General features: G+C 34.0%; 1 protein-coding gene across 9 annotated transcripts in view; it reads right to left on the bottom strand.

Moving 5' to 3' along the window:
- Positions 1 to 19,820, bottom strand: part of ckn (CRK like proto-oncogene, adaptor protein) — a 474,381-nt gene that overhangs the window by 81,381 nt on the left and 373,180 nt on the right. For all 9 annotated transcript variants that reach the window (XM_072523031.1, XM_072523025.1, XM_072523030.1 and 6 more), the window contains one exon: positions 2,293 to 2,463. In XM_072523031.1, coding sequence (XP_072379132.1) covers positions 2,293 to 2,455 — 163 coding nt within the window. In that variant the 5' untranslated portion in view covers positions 2,456 to 2,463. The remainder of the gene's footprint in view (positions 1 to 2,292; positions 2,464 to 19,820) is intronic.

The raw sequence follows: 19,820 nt of genomic DNA, 5'->3' as shown, positions 1-19,820 counted from the left end.
ATGTTGGATTTAGTAACTAACATAGAGCATATGTATCTATATACGATGGAATTACATAAAAATTATGTCAAAAGAGTGCTAGAGTATAAGGAAGAAATTATGTCAAAAGAGTGCTAGAGTATAAGAACAGATTGGAAAAAAATTGGTGAAAGATGGGGAGTGAAATTTAACAAAGAGTGGGAGGAAGAAACACTTACCAGTCGCCCACATCATCGACACTTTCAACAGAGGGAGAAGAACTAAAAGAATTGTCCTGTGATTCCAGCCCAAAGTTTAAATGCGACAAGAATAAACTGTTTGAATTTTGGAGCTGAGTTTCTCAAGAATACCCATCGCACTGCAGCATCAGCACTGCAGCATCAGCATTGCAGCATCAGCTCTGCAGCATTAAAGGTTTTATTACTATTTGCGAATTTGTGCTGATGCGAACCATGCTTTTCTGTAGTTCCGAACAAGAATAATCAAAAATAGACATAGAGAAAGAAATGAGAGTGCCAATTTTCAAACTGGAGCCCCGTTTTTAAAAGCTATGCTTAGAAAAGCAATCACATCAGAAAAGATTTTGTTCTTTTTTTCTAATAAAATTTATAAATGTCCAAATAGTGTTTATCTGATAACGTGTTACTAGGATATTTCTAAAAATGATGTGTATTTTTGGGGCCTGCGTTGAAGAGCGTCGTAAAACACTGCTCATATGATTATTTTTATAAATTTTTGTGCAAAACTAAGACAATCGTCTGCCATAGAAACTGTGCTAACCTGTATTTTCAAATCGAGAATAAATAATGTGTTAGATGTCATATATTGGCATGTCAATGACGTCATGCTTATGGCCAATGTCGATAAAAACAAACGAATTTTATCAGAACGTAAGAAAGTTCTTCTACATCTTTTTTATGTAGACATGACTCTGTCTGTTTTTCAATGTGCCTCCAGTAAGTTGTCGTTCCATAGTTTCCGTGGTCTTCCTACTGATCGTCTTCCTATTGGGGAACCCGGGAACTTCCCATCCGGCTTATATGATCGTTTCATTCTACTCTTCTATTTCTTACCCAGTCCTTGATGTTCTCCATTTTGCATAAATGTCGTATACCTGTACTTCTAGCTCTGTCCTATAGTGTTTTATCATCAATTTTACTAAGTGTTTTTATCACTGCTGTTTCTAACATCCTTTTTGTCCTCTCTCTCTGTCTTTCATTTCTTTTCCGATATTTTTATTTCTCCATATTGTTTCATTTAGGCAACTTGCGTCTGTGTTTGCGCTATTCACTTGATCTTCCACTTCTGTTTCAAGCTTTCCGTAGCTAGATAATGTGATGATATGTGTTCTATTATCTGACCTCCCAGCTCCAATTTACATCTTAGTAAATTTGCTGTCATAAATAACCATGCAATATGTCTTCTTTGGGGAAAATAACACGTTAAATTTTCTGACAATTATATTGAATTGGTGCAGCATACGTTGTAAATCATCTTCACTTTGAGAGAGTAGTATTGCGTCGTCTGCATAGCAGATTATTTTAAGTTGTTTTTCTCCCATTTGGTATCCTTTTTCTTACCTTTTTTATTATTTAATCCATAATCAGGTTGAACAATAGCGGACTCAGCTATTTGTCTGACATTTCTGTCTGTCTTATCCCATTGCCAGCTTCAATAGGGTCAGTCAGTTTTTCTACTTTTACTTTTATTGTGTTATTTTGGTAGATATTTTCGATCGTTTTGATTATTCCTAAAGGTATCTCTCTTGCATACAAGTGGATAACGTCCTTTAATTTGACCCGGTCAAATGCCTTCTTAAGGTCCACGAAACATAGATATGCCGGTTACTTAAGAAACTGCAAAACTAAATTAAAATACACCAGAGTTTTTCATAAAAACTACTACATTGTTAGCGGTTATCCACTTTCTTCTACAGATTAAACTATAAAAATAAAACTATACATTATGTCAATGTAATTGACAAAATGTGCGGCCCTAAAATCTTGTATTATGTGCTAAAAAAATGTATCACAACATTATTCAACTTATAAAAATGTCGTTATACAAACACAATGCTATATAAAAACGATGATCCCTTTTAAAGTATTAAGGAAAAGAGGTTAAGATCACAAAAAATATAAAAACTAATTAACGCTCTGGCCAAAACTTATAAAAAAGTATTCGCGGATATTTATCTGAACCAGACGGGTAGTACAATAAATCAAAATAAATTTCACAACCAATTACTGATGGTGCTCATAATTATATCAAAGATACAATGCAAGTCATGATGAATTTAAAATAGAACAATACCTCTAGGAATTCCAGGTGCATCGGAGGAAGCCAACAGTCCGGTGTCCTCTGAGCTGGCGTACCCCGCGGATCCGAAGGAGCTTCCAGAATGTCGAAACTCATGGGGTACAGCGGGAGGGGCTACTTTCTTTGCGGTTGCCGCTGGCTTGGGTGGCCGCGACATGCCGCCCACTGAAATAAAGAAAATATTATTAGAGATCATTTAAATACATATAAACCGTTTAAAAATTCATTTGAAAATATAAAATCTTTTTCACTACTGGAAGATATGGAAGATTCTATATATTAAAAAACGTATGTATTATTATTCGCAGTATTACGAAATATAATTGCAAGAAACTCTAAAGAAACTAATAATGTGGTTAATTAAAGTATTTCTGGAAATCATCTATCGTTCAGAAACAAATTGCTGTGGTTTTATCTATAGCACTAGAAAGCTTGAATATGCGGTTCTTTCACTTTAAAAAATTGTATTTCAATCATACTATGCCATTATTTGGCCCTATATTGAGGATTAGACAGTGATAGGACGAAGACAAACTCAGGTCAGAGACAGAAAAACAGTCCCCTTAACTAAACAACACAATATATACGTGCGACAGATGTTAATACTTAAGGACCTATTTTTCGGCGTTTCTGGGGCACAGGCTGATCTGGGCTCCCATATCTGTAGTAATCAGCAGGGTCTCCAAGTCTTAGCCCTTCCTGGCGTTCTGAACGTCTAATCCTTTAGAAACCTAGTGGCCTCACAAAAAGCCACAAGTCTCTTTATGGATAACTACCCCTTTTGGCTCGGTTGCATAAAGATCGAACCCTGGATTTGCCACCTGTGGTAGGCTAGTGCCGGACCCTTCCAGACGACATGGGAGGAGATTTCCTCCTCATCATTACAAAGACGGCTAGACGGCAAAGACTTGGGCTATCCGTCAATCCAAGAAGGTAAAGGTGCCGCCTGAGTCTACAGTGGCCGGTAAGCATACTGACCACTAGAGAGAGAGACCACTTTAAAGATTTTAGTAATTTTCAAAATAAAATATTCATTATTTACCTTTTCATTCTTATCTTCTATTTATGTTTAATTGCTTCATTTTTAGTATTATTATATTTCATTAATGGAGTAAAAAAAGACGACAATCGGCGAGGCACAATTTCACGCGAATGACAATTCCAGTCATTCCCGTGAAAATTGAAACAAAATAGACGTGAAGATAGCCATAGTTTTAGTGACGTTAATCCAAAGGAGAATATATAGCTGAATCTGATGTTCGGTGCGGAAGGGCACTCATACGACGACCTGCGGCTTAAATCTAGAAGAAGTTTTCCCAATGGCGATACCGTGGAACTTCCAGACTGGTATCCCCCGAAACGAACCACGCCAACTGGTTTGAACTGCGACTGGAGGATATGGAACCGACTGAACCAAATGAGATCAGGCGTGATCGCTGTGAAGACCAACAGAGCAAGATGAGACCAGCTCGATGAAAATGACATCTTATGTACGTACAGCCAACGACAGAACATGGAACACCTGCTCCAGTTCAACCAATGCCCGTTTCCATGCACAATGGACTTGGACACGAAAACGTAAGCAAGTTGCTTTTACTATTCTCCTTACAATTTCATCACATTTCCCGCCTTTTAAACCTTGGACTTCTACAGATATTTCAAAATAAAAATTAGCCAAATCGATCCAGTCGCTCGCAAGTTGTGATTATAAAAAAGTTATAAAAATATAAAAATTAGGTTTAACTTTAAAAATATTGTTATCTGGACTTTTAATTGTCATACTTATCTAAGTATTTTAAATTTTTTCATTTTTTATTATTTTATACGTAATAAAGTATATAAAAATATAGGATTTTTGAATTACTCTAGTAAATGTCGAGCTTGACATCAATTTTAATGTTTATTCTCTAAAAAATAACATATGTGACGATATAGCGTGATTAATCTCGTCAAATATTGGTAAGTATAAAAAACGATAAAATATTTAAAATGGCACGCCATAAAGAGACAAATTGCTTCTATATGTGTGTTAAATGAGTCAATAAATTGTTAAGATCTATATAAAAAAGCGCGAAATACAGGATGTTGGGAGACAGACATGAACTACTTAATTTTTTTCATAACTAGGCGTGAATTATGGGATATTTATTTTTTACCATAAACTAGGTTATTGGAATTCGTTAGTGCTCTAGGTCTGGTTCTTATAAAAATATACGAAATAAGCGTGCAAATTTAAAAACTGAAAAAAATGTAACATTAAAAAATCAGTTATATTTATTTACTTTATAGATACTCTTATTATAATTTATTGGGTTATGGTTCAATAAATTTGTGATCATTCTGTTTTAAGGAATTACCTAAATATTCCCCATTACTATTTGTTTTCAATGTTTGACTCACGGATTATGATATTTGCAATTATTTCAGTATGTTTTGTGTACCAAACACTTCAATTTCTGTGCTTTTACGATTCTTTTGGTTTGGTAATCGTGACTACTTTTAATTTGCTGTAGAAAAAAGAAATTATTGTGTTGAGAAGAAAATATTTTAAAGAAATACGCACACTTCGCAGCATTGAACGGAAAACATATTATTTGGATGAAACCTGGATTAACGAAGGTCATAGAGTTGGAAAAAATTGGCAATATTTAAATGTCAAAGGTAAACGCAAAGCATTTATAGAAGGCTGCTTTACAGGATTAAAAGCTCCATCAGGAAAGGGACGACGTTTAATCATTATCCATATAAGAAGTGATACAGGGTTCCTTGATGATGGTTTGCTTCAATATGAGCCAAGAAAAACAGGAGATTATCATGAAGAAAGCTTAATGTTAAGCATTCGATTTTTTATCTCAAGTATATAAACGACTCAACCTTTTCTATATTATTGTAGCGTGTTTCAATAAAGGGAGCGGTTCTAATTTATATAAATATATTTATTTATAAGTTTACAGCACGATAATATCCTATCAACTAAAGTTAACTCATAACAGTGCTGCAGGTATATATAATATATATAATATACCACAAGTATTATTCTAGAATCATCTGGAGTAGTCCATCTCTATTCTTCCGTCGGAAGCGCATCGAAGACAGCCGCTATTGAGAACGCCAACTATTGAATATTCTAGATTCATCCTTCTAAGAATTGTGACACGTACCACGCACCGGAGGTTTGCTATTTCGTTACATTATTGTTCAGAGTTATATCGTCAGTTTTTGCTAGATTTATTTTTAATCGCATTTCTTTTGATTCTGTATTTAGGTCTAATAGCATTTTCTGCAATTTTTCTCTGTCTTTTGCTATTAACACAACATCGTCGGAAAATCTCAGGTGATTCAGGTTTTCGCCGTATATCGTCAATCCTTTATTTGCCCATTCATCTTCTAGAGCTAAAGTAAATAGCTTGGGCGAGATAAAATCTCCTTGTCTCACCCCTATCTGTAGTTTTATTTTGTTTTTACTTGGGATGTTGCATTGTCATACATATACTTAATAATTTTTATATATTGGTCATTAACTCTTTTGTTGCTTAAGCGTTAAGGATGACCCAAATTTCTATGGAGTCAAATGCTTTTTCGTAATCTACCATAGTTATTCAGAGTGTGATATTGTATTTTTTGGCCTATATAACTGTCTATATTAGAACAAGTAAGTGCATTTATTTTTAAACCATGCTGAGTCCGTGAGGGAGAGATTTATACTAAGTAGGGCTCAGCCCATGACAGTCTTAAGGAACGTCTTATTGCTATACAGAACAGGTGTAACTAAGATATAACCCAAAACCGCTCATCAATTTAAAACGTGACATAGTGGAAGCATAGTAAATTTATTGATTAAAAATTATACACACACCCATGTCTGAGGGATTATAGCCTAGACACGGTATGGAGACCATGTCTTGCCAGGCAGAATTTCGTTACAACTCGTAATAAAAAATAGACACGGAGACAAAAAGAAACGACTCAGAAGGGGGTTCCAAAAAGAGTGACTTCTCTTCTTCCAAAAAAAAAAACGATTAGAGAAAAGAAGAATAAAAAAGCATATACTTCAATTGTTTTTTTCGAGAGCCCTAAATGCTTGTTCTAAACTGTCTTTCTTACCCGCATATCAGATAATTTATGTGGAATTACGTGTTAGCTTGCTAATTACAGTTTCGTTAATTTTTGCCTCTAATAAGGCATTAAAGATTATAAAAATTCTATAATTCAACATTTAATTATATTCGCATAAAATCTTAAAGTAGGTACAGCAGCAAAAAGTAGGAACAATACCAAATTAATGTCAAGTACAAAACGTAGGTGAACAATCATGTCTTATAAACCATTTAATAAAAATACTTGGTTTAGAAACCACGGTATTATTTTCTTAAGAATAGACGTTGTTTTGTATTCGGATAATACCTGTAGTTATGTTGAATGTGTTGAAATAAGACTCCACTTAAATTTCTTTGAACGCTGGTTTTCACATTTTTGCGTAATGCAGAATTTCTAACCACAAAGTCAATAGGTTTAAGTGTATTTAAACTATCAGCAATCCAACAACTTCGTAAGATCAATATTTGTTATGAAAATTAATGTGCGGCATTAATTATTTTTATTTAAATACTTATTCTTGGTCTTTCTGATATTAAAATAATATAAAAATATACATTTAGGTTTTTCTGTACTAAACCTACTATGTCTAACATACTAAGTCTTTGAGTAAAGTTGCTGGAAAAAAATACATATACTAGCCATTTATCTTCGCCACAGAGAAACCAGTTCCAAGGAACGAGTCATATTTTCCTATCAGTTATTTATTCATTGTTTTGGTAATCTGGCTCATTTCCAGAAACCTAATATATCCTACATTGAGACTAGTTCAACCTATACATCATATACCATAATAGATTTATTTTAACTTTTTGTTTCTTGATTGATTTAGTCATATTTAATTATATATTCGGTGTAAACATACCAAATACTGTAAAGCGTAGTGTACATCACTATAAGGGTGGGAACTCTTCTCACTACGTTGACCTCATTGGTATTCTGGTTTTCGAGACATTTTATGGGCACATCAGTTTTGTCACCAACATACTTTCAACGCCCTTTCTTTTTTGAAGACATATTTTGATCTACTTTAACAGTCCCTATCTACATTTATAACAGATTCTTTTAAAAATCATTCTCATGAAGATCTCGATGAAAAAGTTCATTAGGTGTGGTTAGACGGCATTTGAATTTTTAATGTACTTTTCTTTGGAGACTCTCTCATCCAGTCAAACGCAGACCAGATTTTTGTCACTTTTAATTATATTATGTGCAAGTTTTATAATTTATTTCTTACTTTTTCTTTTTTCTATTCTTTTTAATAAATTTTGTTATCCAAGATTTTTTAACCAAGCAAAGATGATTGTGCTGTTTGTTGAGTTTTGGATGTTTTGACCTCTGAACCGCAAAACTATAATATACTTATAAGTATGTGAATCAGAAACTGAGAAACCACATGTTCGCTCAAATTAAGGGGAGACATTAAAGCTATGGCTCCACGAGCGACAGATTGTCGCTAGCAGTAGCAGTAAAATGTAGCTTGATAAATAAAAACAACAGCAGTGATACTGAGTGGCTTCACGCGCTGTAGATTGTCGCTTCGTTTCGCGACCGAGACGCGTCGTCAAGATCGTGTCGTGTTCGAATAGATCCGGACCTATTTTGATATTTTTTAGCAGTAATTTGCAGCGCGTTTGTGGCTCCACTAGCAGTAATTTGTCGCTTGTAGCGGTAATTGCCATTTAATCGGATATTTTTCTTCTTGTTTGTTTATTTCTCTGTGTTTGTTGTTTCTTTGTTTTTATAAATTACTTTAAAGTTTTTTCATACAATTTTTTGTCTCAAATCGTAACAAAAAATTATAAGTTCTAAGAAAGAAATAAATCCAATATTTTCTTTATCGGTATTCTAGATATCAAAAATCAATGGATGGTTTTTTTTTAATCCCAATTAACCCTATCAAACTGTACTTTATAATAGATGCCATTATTAAATAAGAAAAAGTTGAATAGAGAGAATAAACAGTTTTTATTGATTTCCCAAAAATCTATTTTATGGATTTCCTTCTTCGAACTGGTGATTCATTTCTATATAAGTGGTTGTCTAATCATGTTATATAAATAAAATTTTAATAATTATTGTTTATAGTAAAATTTTATTTCGTTTTCGATAGCTTGGCGTGATTCATAAATAAAAGAATGCAACAAAGCAGATTTTATGTCGAATCAGAATTTTTTAAATTATTGTAACATAAAAAAGCAAGTCAGATATTGGAAAAGTCAACCCAATATGATAAATGAATATAACCGACATATGGGAGCCGTCGATCTACTTCATAATTCAGTAGCTAAACCCTATTCATTCTACAAATTCCCAATCGTCAATAGAACCACGTGTAAGCCAAACAAGGTCGTACTGATGTACAACCTATGTATCATATGATTTTTAAAAATATTTACTTTTGAAACTGTTAGTGTAAGAATTTCTTGAAAATTAATCATTATATCACAATTAAACTAAACTCTAAAAAATAACACGACCAGTAAATAACTTAACAATAACTATAACATAAATATACCACAATATATTAACTTAAAAATCAACACGATACAATTTGAATTTAAAATGATGGCAAGTTGGGATCTGTAACATGAGAATCTGTCTAATAAATTATATTTAATAGCCTCTTGACGAATGAGACGGCGAATATCAACACGTGCTCATGTTTACTGATGGGAATTTGGTAAACGAATAAACTTTAATTACAGAATACGCAGAGGTAAGAAGTGGTGGCTGCCCCTTTTTATTCTTATGAAAGTTAAATATGTAGTTAAATATTTTGTTTTTTTTTATTTTTAGGTAGATACATGTATAGGATTATAAAATATGTAATTTGAAATCTTACTTTAAGGTTGGTAATTGCTAATTTTTCTTCTGGGCTTAGGCTATCACGCATTGATGTATCCTGTTTTCGTATGATATTTTCAATTTCATATAATAAAAATTAAAAGAAGACACTGACATCCTGTAATATTCAAAAAACTTGTCAGGATATTCTTTTAATTTGAAAAAAAAATTTCCCTCTGTCTGTCTAGGCACTAGAACAGAGTGAATCCACCATTTCCATTGTTTTTTAACCCTACGTCGACGGCACAATGCCCATATTAAAGCAACTTTTTGTTGAAATGATAGATTATCCATACTATATTATTGTAATATCGGTGTGAATTTATTTTACTTATTTATCTATATATTTTATCTGCTATATACACGGACATTATATAAACGGACAAGATACCACTGATTAACGCTCATGGAGCCACTACAAGACCAAAACGCGGCGATATGCGCGCTGTAAACTGTCGCTCGTGGAGCCATGATTTTACTGCTTTACTGCCGCCGTAATTTTACTGCTACTGCTAGCGACAATCTGTCGCTCGTGGAGCCATAGCCTAAAGAAACCCAAATATTTTTCTAAAACTGCTTTCTTGCAACACTGTTCACTTAGTTTATCGTTGAAAGATAATTTTGTTTTTGAAAAGCCGACTACAACTGCGGAAAAACATTCAAAGCTAAGAACATTTTTGAAGATTAATTTCAAACGACACAAAATTTTTTAAAGAGTTTGTAGTTAAGGAAAATAATCAAAAAAGTATCCTGTTTGTGAGACTGGCGTCTCCAGCCAAACGACAGATGTTTTTAACAGTATGAACCTCTATAGCAAGAACCTATATGTTTCCTGCATTCGACTGTTTGGACTTAATCCGTTAGTAACAAATAAGTCAACAAACTGTAAATTTTCGCTTTTTTCGTCTATCAGCAAAAAGTGAAGCATTTCACACAAATTTGAGAATAAGAACTTTATGAGTTATAAGTCATATAAAAATCTTCAAAATGGTTTTTTTAATGTTTCTATCCTTATTTATTGCTTAGAAAGTTGCAAAATAAGTCAGAAATTTCGGTTTTTCCGGATTGAGATCGGGACTGCAAGCTGGCCAGTTCATACGGACAATTCCCACCTCTATATATTAGTTGACGATTCTAGCAAGGTGAGGACGCGCGTTGTCGTCCATAAAAATAAAATTAGGTCCAATGAAAGGAGCAAAAGGTACCACATGCTGATCTAAAATACTTCTTATGTATCTTGCAGCAGTCATAGAACCTCTATCTACAATAACTTAATCAGTATGAGCTTCTGAACTGATACCAGTCCAAACCATAACGGAGCCCCCCGATAACTTATTCTTTCCGCAATAATACATTATCGTATCTATAGAAAGTGCGAAACAATCATCGGAGACGATCAGTTTGGATTCAGAGCCAGCATGGGAACGAGAGAAGCCCTGTTCAGTTTACTAGTTCTCGCCCAAAAATGCTACGACCAACAGAAAGATATATTTATATGCTTTATAGACTTCGAAAAAGCATTTGATAGAGTAAGACACGACCTACTATTAGAACGTTTGCAAGAAGTCGGTTTAGATGGAAAAGACATCAAATTCTTAAAAAACTTGTACTGGAACCAAAACGCCAGAGTTAGGATCGAAGGTTCCACATCCGCAGAAGTAGAAATTAGGAGGGGAGTTAGACAAGGATGTGTTCTGTCGCCTCTGCTGTTTAATCTTTACTCCGAGTTTCTATTTAAAGAAGCATTGGAGGATTCCAAGGATGGAGTCAAGGTGAATGGCGTAAATATCAACAGTATCAGATACGCCGATGATACAGTGTTAATTGCGGATTCCGATGTAGGTCTCCAACGACTCATCGACAAGACCAACTCGACCTGTGAGCAATTTGGTATGAAAATAAACATTAAAAAAACCAAAGTGATGTCAATCCGAAAAAATCAAAACGTACCTCAACCTTGCACAATAAATGGGCACATTTTAGAACAGGTCAATAGATTTAAGTACCTGGGATGTTGGATCGATAGCAGCCTAAATCCTGATCTAGAAATAAGATCGAGAATAGAACAGGCCAGAAAATCTTTCGAAAAAATAAAAAAACTGCTTTGTGATTCTCGAATAAAACTCGAAATTCGACTACGTTTATCAAAATGCTACGTCTGGTCGACTCTTCTATATGCAGTTGAAACGTGGACCCTAAAAACATCAACCGTAAATAAATTGGAGGCCTTTGAAATGTGGATCTACCGGAGAATGCTCAAAATTTCATGGACATCGCATACCTCAAACGAAGAAGTGCTGCATAGAATAGGCAAGGAAAGAGAACTTTTTAACACAGTAAAAGTTAGAAAAACATCATACCTAGGCCACATACTGAGAAATAATAAGTACCAATATGCCCAACTTATAGTGAAAGGAAAAATCGAGGGAAAGAGAGGCCTAGGAAGGAAAAGACTATCGTGGCTCAGAAACATCCGACAATGGACAGGGCTAAATTTTGAACAGCTAATAAGAACAGCTGAAGATAGAGAAGATTTTAAAATTGTAGTAGCCAACCTCCATTGAGGAGAGGGCACTTTAAGAAGAAGAATAATACCATTGAAAATATCGCTCTCCGTGTCTTCTCCAAACCCTTTCTCGGCCGTCTGGTGACCTTAGACAAAATCTGAACTCATCTGAGAACAATACATTGTTCCAATCTGCATCACTCCAGTTTTCATGTTCTCTTTAAAAGCAAGGCGAGCTCTGCGATGTTCTATGGATAGTATTGGAGATAGGGCTGGCCTTCTGGATAATAAATTACCTTCTACAAGTCGTCGACGAACTGTCCATCCTTCAGTTCAACTGAAGTTAGATGTAGATTTCTCAAACATGATGAGACCAGAAATCGATCATCTCTTTCGGATGTTACCCTTCTACGACCTGATCCTGGTCTTCTAGTGAAGTTACCGGTGTCGCTAAAACGCCGAACTGCTCTTCGAACCGAAGATCGACTAACACCCAACATTTCAGCTGCATAATATTGGCTACGACCATCTTGAACTAAAGTTACCGCCCTTGCAGCATCTGTCGGAGTTAGAGACATTTAGGAAGGATAATTAAATAAAAATATAACACGTTTTGAAAATAAAATCACTACTACACTAGTATGATTGTTGAATTAAAAACAACATTCAATAAATATCTACTCGCTTCAGACCCTTTTTGACAAAAACCTGAAATACCAATTTGTTTTAAGAAATATAAAAAGCAATATTAAAAATATTATTTTATTTCTCGTATACGAGGGTACACCTAAATTTACATACGTAATTTAATGTCTCTAAAATTATACAAATTCAAATAAATAAAAAATAAGGAATGGATCGATTTTGTTGCACCTGAGTGTATTTATGATTAATATACGCTCCGTCAATAAACTTCGTGCATAATTTATTTATAATAGATTTTATCAAGAAAATAAATGATCCTATTCAATTATTTCTAAAAATAGAATTGGTTTACTTATGTATTGCTTTGAAAATAAAAAATCTCGAATAAAATAGTTTTTTTAATTTGTGAAAAAATACAAGTTTTCCAAATTTGAACAAATAATTTTCCTATAGATAATGGTTAGAAAGATATTCTTATTGTTTATAAGCAGAATGGAAATATTTTTGCAAAATTATTTTGTAATATTAAAACTTTATCTTATTTGATTTAATCATATTGACAAAATAAATCTCCTTTCATAAGCTACCCGTATAATTACTGTAACTTAATAATTTTCTAACTTTTTTTGTTGCAAAAAATTTTAATTTGGTTAAAACAAACAAAATAACTTTTAAACTACTTGGCCGATCGCTTTGAAATTTTAAACATATTTTAAGCATCCCATTCCAACATTCCATGTAAATAAATAAATAAGTCCAAAAAATCGATTGCAGGAGACATATAAGTTCTTGTTATAGAGGTCCATACTGGTCAAAACAACTGTCGTTTGCTTGTAGGGGTCAGTGTCACGAGAAAAAATTTATTTCCCTTATTATTCCCTTATTATTTTAAAAAACAAAAAATTTGTTTACTAAAGTAAGTACTAAAGTGTAGTACTAAAATTTGTTTCTTAATTCAGAATCTTTTGTTAAAACTAAATTCCCCCGCACCGTTAAAAAAAATTACAGGTCAATATCTTTCCGAATGCCATGCATTACTACAAATCGATTTTCAACCCAATAATCTAAAACCGAAAAAACTTGGTTACGTTTTTTGTAAAAACTTTATCTTCAAAGGAATTTTGTGACTGTATACCTATTAAATATCAGTAAGCACTTCGGTGATATTATGGTCGTCGCATTGTTACGTAACATTCCGTTTGGATAAAAACCAGATCTAAGTGTACAAAGCAATGCTTGAGCAGCTACATTAATAAGTATAATATAAGATAAGACTCGCAGAGTATGTAGTTCTCTTGCGACAAGACAGGTATCAATTAGAGGCGCCAAAACTGTCGTCTGCAGGTCCATTCCATTCTTCGTTTGCCTTTCACCATTGCGTTACGAAAACAAAAGCATGGATTGTGGTTACGCACACAGAACCGGCTTTGTGATATTGCAATTTTGAGTAGCCTCTGGCACGTCTGGGAACACAGCAGAAGACGATCTTGTCTTGTTAAATATTAAGTGCTTAAGATAGAAACAGGTTCTGTCTAGAGCCATCATCAACAATGAAAAGTTGTCTAAGGCACAAAATTATACTCGCTGTCAAATACGGTCTACACAAGAATTTTATACATCTCTGCAATGCATGCAAAATATTTACAGAAAGGGTTCATAAAGCAAAGAAGAAAATCTAAGATATTTACATAATTAATGAAAATTGTAATGAAAATAATAACTTTATTCGATATATCATTAACGACGTAGTGCGATTAACTATATAAAAACCGGTTCATTTTTACAAAATACTGATTCATTTTTACCGAACACTTAATACTATTCAACTGAATAGTACTATATATATACAGAAATGATAAGAAGAGTAGCCTGCAATATTACAGATAAAAACAATGTATGATATAATAAAACAAAAAAAAACAACATTTCGCAATATTTCTGAAAAAAATTTATGCTTTGGCAATAATCCACAATGATTGTAATATTAAAATTATGTTTTTTGTTTTGTCGTTTCGATTTCCAATTCAAAAATCCTCTAATCGGAAAATAAAATTACAAAATTTATCTCCAATGGAGCTATAGCCCAAATCGAGCCTTGGCCTCCTCCAAACTATGCCTCTAACTTGCCGGTCCCGCGCCGATTTTCTCCACGTTATTACATCTAGGAAATTTTGCGCGTCCGCTGCCACTTCATCTTCCCACCTTTTCCGTGGCCTTCCTTTTGGTCTTGCGCCCTTCATTTTACTATTTTGGCAATCTTTCGGTCTTCAGTCTAATTACATGACCAGCCCATCAGGTCTTTAAAGTTTAACGAATTCTAAGATCGATGCCTATTTTAACAGTTGGTAGAGTTCATGCTTGTACCTGGATTTCCATACTCCGTTTACTTTAATAGATCCAAATATCTTTTTTAGGACTTTTCTTTCGAAGAGTTTCAGCTTTCGTTTTATGTCTTCTGTCATCAGCCATGTCTCACATACTACATATCTCACAGCCATATACTATTGGTCTGATAATAGTTTTGTAGACCATGATTTTCTATCTCCAGTGTTTGTTTTTGGAGCGGAACACATGAGCGAGTGAAAAGTAAGCTGTGTTTCCCTTTACTATTTTAAATTTCTGGCTCTTTTGTTCCGTCCGTGTTTAATGCAACTCCCAGATATGTGAAACTTTCTACAGTTTTTACTGTAGTAGTAATAGCTTGTACTGTTTTTAATTGTAAATACATTTCTACCGCCTCTTCTGTTTCGCGAGACATAATGCTAGTGTCATCGGCATAGACAGCTATCCGTATTGATTTATTTGTTAGATTAGTTCTTCCTATATTCAACACATTATTCCAATTACCACCTCGTAACCTGTACACGTGGAAATCCCTTCAAGACAGACCCGAGAGAATTATTAGGAATGAAATAGACTACATTTTAGTCAATAAAAGATTCCGAAACAGCTTTACATCTGTCAAGACTTATCTTGGAGCAGACTTGGAGACAGACCACGTTCCCCTGGTGGGAGTATATCGAGTCAAACTCAAAACAGTGCAGAAAAGAAAAGCACAATCATACGACCTACGTATGCTGAAAGACCTTGATACGAGGATGAGAGTCCAAGACACGTTAAACGAGCAAGTGACTCGAACACTTAGAGACAAATCGAACGAAGAACAAACGATCAAACATATTACAGAAATAGTGCAAAATGTAAAGGATAAACACTTAAAGACAGATAGATTAATGAAGAAAAAATCATGGATGACAGATGAGATCCTGAAACTAATGGACGAGAAAAGAGAGGCCAAAAATGACCGAGACAAATATAAAACCATAAATATATTAATAAGAACGAAAATCAGAGAAGCGAAAGAAAAAGAAGCAAGGGAAAGATGCGAAGAAATTGAGACTCTGCAGTCAAAGTATGATAGTCACAATGTACATAGGAAAGTTAAAGAACTCACAGGGAGACTAAGACGAAGGCAGAAAGGAAATATAACTGATTCTGGCGGAAACATTATCTTGGACAAACAGAGTAAAATAAGAACGTGGAAAGAATATCTAGAAAAACTATTTGAAGACCTAAGAGATAATAAATTTGAGCTACAAGAAGAGGTTCATGATGGACCAAGAATATTACAGCAGGAAGTTCATTCCTCAATAACGCAGTTAAAGGATGGCAAAGCGGCAGGCCCTGATAATATATAAGCAGAACTACTCAAACTAATGGGCAACGAATCAATAGCAATAATCCCAAAGAAAATTCAACAACATAATATAAAACTCTGAAGAAATACCAACAGAATAGCTGAAATCTGAGTTTATTGCACTTCCAAAAAAACCAGGAGCCAAAAATTCGAAGATTACCGTACTATAAGCCTCATGATAATTCATAAGAGAATCTACAAGCTGTGTGAAAGTCAAATTTCCCCTAACCAGTTCGGATTCACAAATGCTGTTGGTACTAGAGAGGCTTTGTTCTCAGTACAAGTCTTATTCCAGAGATGCAGAGACGTCAACTGTGACGTATACGCATGTCTGGTTGATTAAGAGAAAGCGTTTGATCGAGTACAGCACGCCAAGATGATCTAAATACTAAAAGAAGCAGGAATTAACAACCAAGATATGAAAATAATTAGAAATCTTTAATGGAATCAGACAGCAAATCTCAGAGTTGAAGATGAATACACTGACTATGTGAAAATCATGCGTGGAGTGAGGCAAGGCTGTATTTTGTCTCATCTAATCTTCAATCTGTACTCTGAAAGAATATTTATCGAAGCTTTGCACGAAACTGAAAAAGGTATTTTACTAAATGGTTACCGGCTAAACAACATCAGATATGCAGATGAAACCATAGTATTTGCGGAAAACTTATAAGACCTACAAGTTCTTATGAACAAAATCACGTATTACAGTCAACAATATGGACTTAATGTAAACATTAAGAAGACAAAGCTTATGATAATTAGCAAGAAAAGGATAACAGAAGGTCAACTGTACGTCAACCAATCCCCTGTAGATAGAGTAACGCACTACAACTACCTCGGCACCATAATAAATGAAGAATGGAACAACAACCAGGAGATTAGAGCACACATAGGAAAAGCTAGATCCACCTTCAATCGGATAGGTTCTTCTTCAAGAGTCATAACCTCTCTCTTGATACAAAAGTAAGAATGCTGCGATGCTACGTCTTCTCTGTCCTTTTTTTGGTGTTGAATCGTGGACCTTAAACAAAGATATGTGTGGAAAACTGGAAGCATTTGAAATGTGGCTATATCGGAGAATACTTAAGATCCCGTGGACTGACCGAGTCACAAATAAGGAGGTCCTCAAAAGAATGAATAAGAACCGAGAGGTACTGACCACCATCAAATCTCGAAAGTTACAATACTTCGGACATATTACGCGAAACGAATCCAAATATCTCTCCTTCAAACCAACCTGCAAGGAAAAATATTTGGAAAACGAGATCCAGGAAGAACATCTTGGTTAAAGCACCTCAGAATCTGGTTCAATACAACATCTGTGCAGCTTTTGTGTCGGTGCCAGTCCGTCTCCTTGCTTTAACCCTTTGACTATTGAAAAGTTCTCAGTTGAAAAGAGATTTGAAAAGAGCTCATTTTGTACTCTGGCAGTTACTGTAGACGAGCCCATTGTTGTTTTTACTAGCCTGATGTATTTTTGGGGATATTAAAGCTATACAATATATGATATAACTTTTGTCTATTAATTGAGTCGTAGGCCTATTTGAAATCTATGAATATGTTGTGGACGTCAATGTCATATTGTTTAAAATTTGGTTCACCGTGAATAGCTGATCAGTCGTTTGTTTAGTATGTAAGTAAAAACTTTGTACGCTGTGCACAAGAGGGTTATGCTGCGATAATTTTGGCATTTCAGTGTATCCCATTTTTTATAGATTGGGCATATAATCTCAGATTTCCAGTCGGTAGGTCTCTTTTCATCATTCCAAATCGTGTTTATAAGTATATGCATTTGTCCTACTATGTGTTCGCCACCTAATTTATATAGCTCAGGGGGAACGTTGTCAATACCTGGACCCTTGTTAATGGCATATGCAGAAAACGCATAGTACAACATGTGCTCCGTACTACGTGCGATATGTTAATTTAAAAGTATTCGATTTTAAAAAGAGTATTGGTCACATAACGCATTCTTTATTTGGAACAAAATGGAATCTTCTTCCTTTAGCGATAATAATGCAAACATGATGCATACATTACAATTCATAAAACAAGTCCGTTGAGTAATCGACGAACGTATTGAGTGTTTACATTTTTTAAAATAGTAATATCATACACATGTCTAGTCTAAATGACTTCCAGCATGTCTTGTTTGGGCATCTTTTACTCATATGAAGAACTAGAAGCTCAACGATCTTTGGTAAAAACAGTTTTCATTTAGCTGCGAACATGCCTTAACAAACAACTTAAGCTCTCTTATTTTGGCATCAATTGGTGCCATACAAAGACTTCTTCCAATGGCGCTACAACCCAAACTGAGCCTTGTCCGCCTGTAATTTCTGTCTCTAATATATGCGGCTCTGCGCCAATCCCAAGTTTCGGCAGTCTGTTATTATCGATCCTCTCTACATAATCAGCCTATCGAATTATCTGGAGTTTAAGGAATTCTGAGATAGGTAATTCTTTGAACAGTTGATAAAGTTTATGATTATATCTAGAACTCTATATCCTATTTACGGCATTGGGTCCCAAATATCTTCCATATAATTTTGTATAGTCATACTACTGGTCTACTGATGGTTTAAAACTAAAATTAACTCCATTGCTACAAAATCGTCTTCTACTTTAGTTTGGTTTCTAATTCTCTTCTTTCTTTTCTGTAGTAGTGTTTTTGTATGTTTATTTTAATTCCAACGAGTAATAAATAGGCCTGTTTAAAATAAGGATAGACTTATCTTATTAAATTTAGTCTAAATTTTTTTTTTGTAACTCTTCTCGTTCATCTGAGCCTTCTTATTACTCTTAAATTTAATTGTTCTTGTTTAGTTCTCTAGTTCTCTAGTTATATAGTATATATATATATATATATATATATATATATATATATATATATATATACACATATATATATATATATATATATATATATATATATATATATATATATATATATGTAGTTTTTAAATTTCACATACTTAACGGAAACGTTAAAGGCTGATCACAAAACATTTTGGGATGTTTTTTCGAATGCCTACTCCAAATCAATTGATACAATATAAAAGTTAACATCGAACAATCAATTCATTTTACCTGCAGGAAAACATAGTTAAAAACAGCGTTTAAGTAGTTACCGTTCTTTTAAACAAATAACACAGTTCTTATTAGGAGATCCCTACATGTCCAGTTCTAACGCCTGCTCTGCATGGTTGGTTAACCGAAATGCTGTTATTCGCCCACCTGTTTGCAGTTGAATGGCGCCAAAGAGTTAAAATCGACGGATTTATTGCAACCGCATTGAATATATTAGCTGAACATGATAGATATTTTTTACTTTATGTATCGACAAAACCTACGCACAACTAATGTTTTTTGTTTTGTTTATGTTTTTGTTCGCCACCTGGTATAGGCGATAATCAACATTAACCGTATGGTTAGGAGAAAGGGATTACTAGTTTTGAAATTAAAAATTTGACGCCCTATTTTACATGTGCTTCGTAGTAGGTGCCTTTCTATTAAAGTCTAAGCTTTCATCTAGGTTTATAGACTTCATCAGAGTTCAAACTACAAAACAAAGAATAATTATGACTTTTTAACCTTACTATAAAATATTACAATCTTATCCAAATATTAGCACAAAAACTCAAGGTGATTTGGGTGGTAAAACACAATGCGAACTAACATCAAAGTATACATAAAACATATTAGTTTAAAATTAGTTTTGATACGATA

The sequence above is a fragment of the Diabrotica undecimpunctata genome, chromosome 2 (assembly GCF_040954645.1).
Source record: "Diabrotica undecimpunctata isolate CICGRU chromosome 2, icDiaUnde3, whole genome shotgun sequence".
Classification (NCBI taxonomy): domain Eukaryota; kingdom Metazoa; phylum Arthropoda; class Insecta; order Coleoptera; family Chrysomelidae; genus Diabrotica; species Diabrotica undecimpunctata.
The sequence above is the reverse complement of the archived record's forward strand: the minus strand, read 5'-3'. Positions and strand labels throughout refer to the sequence as shown.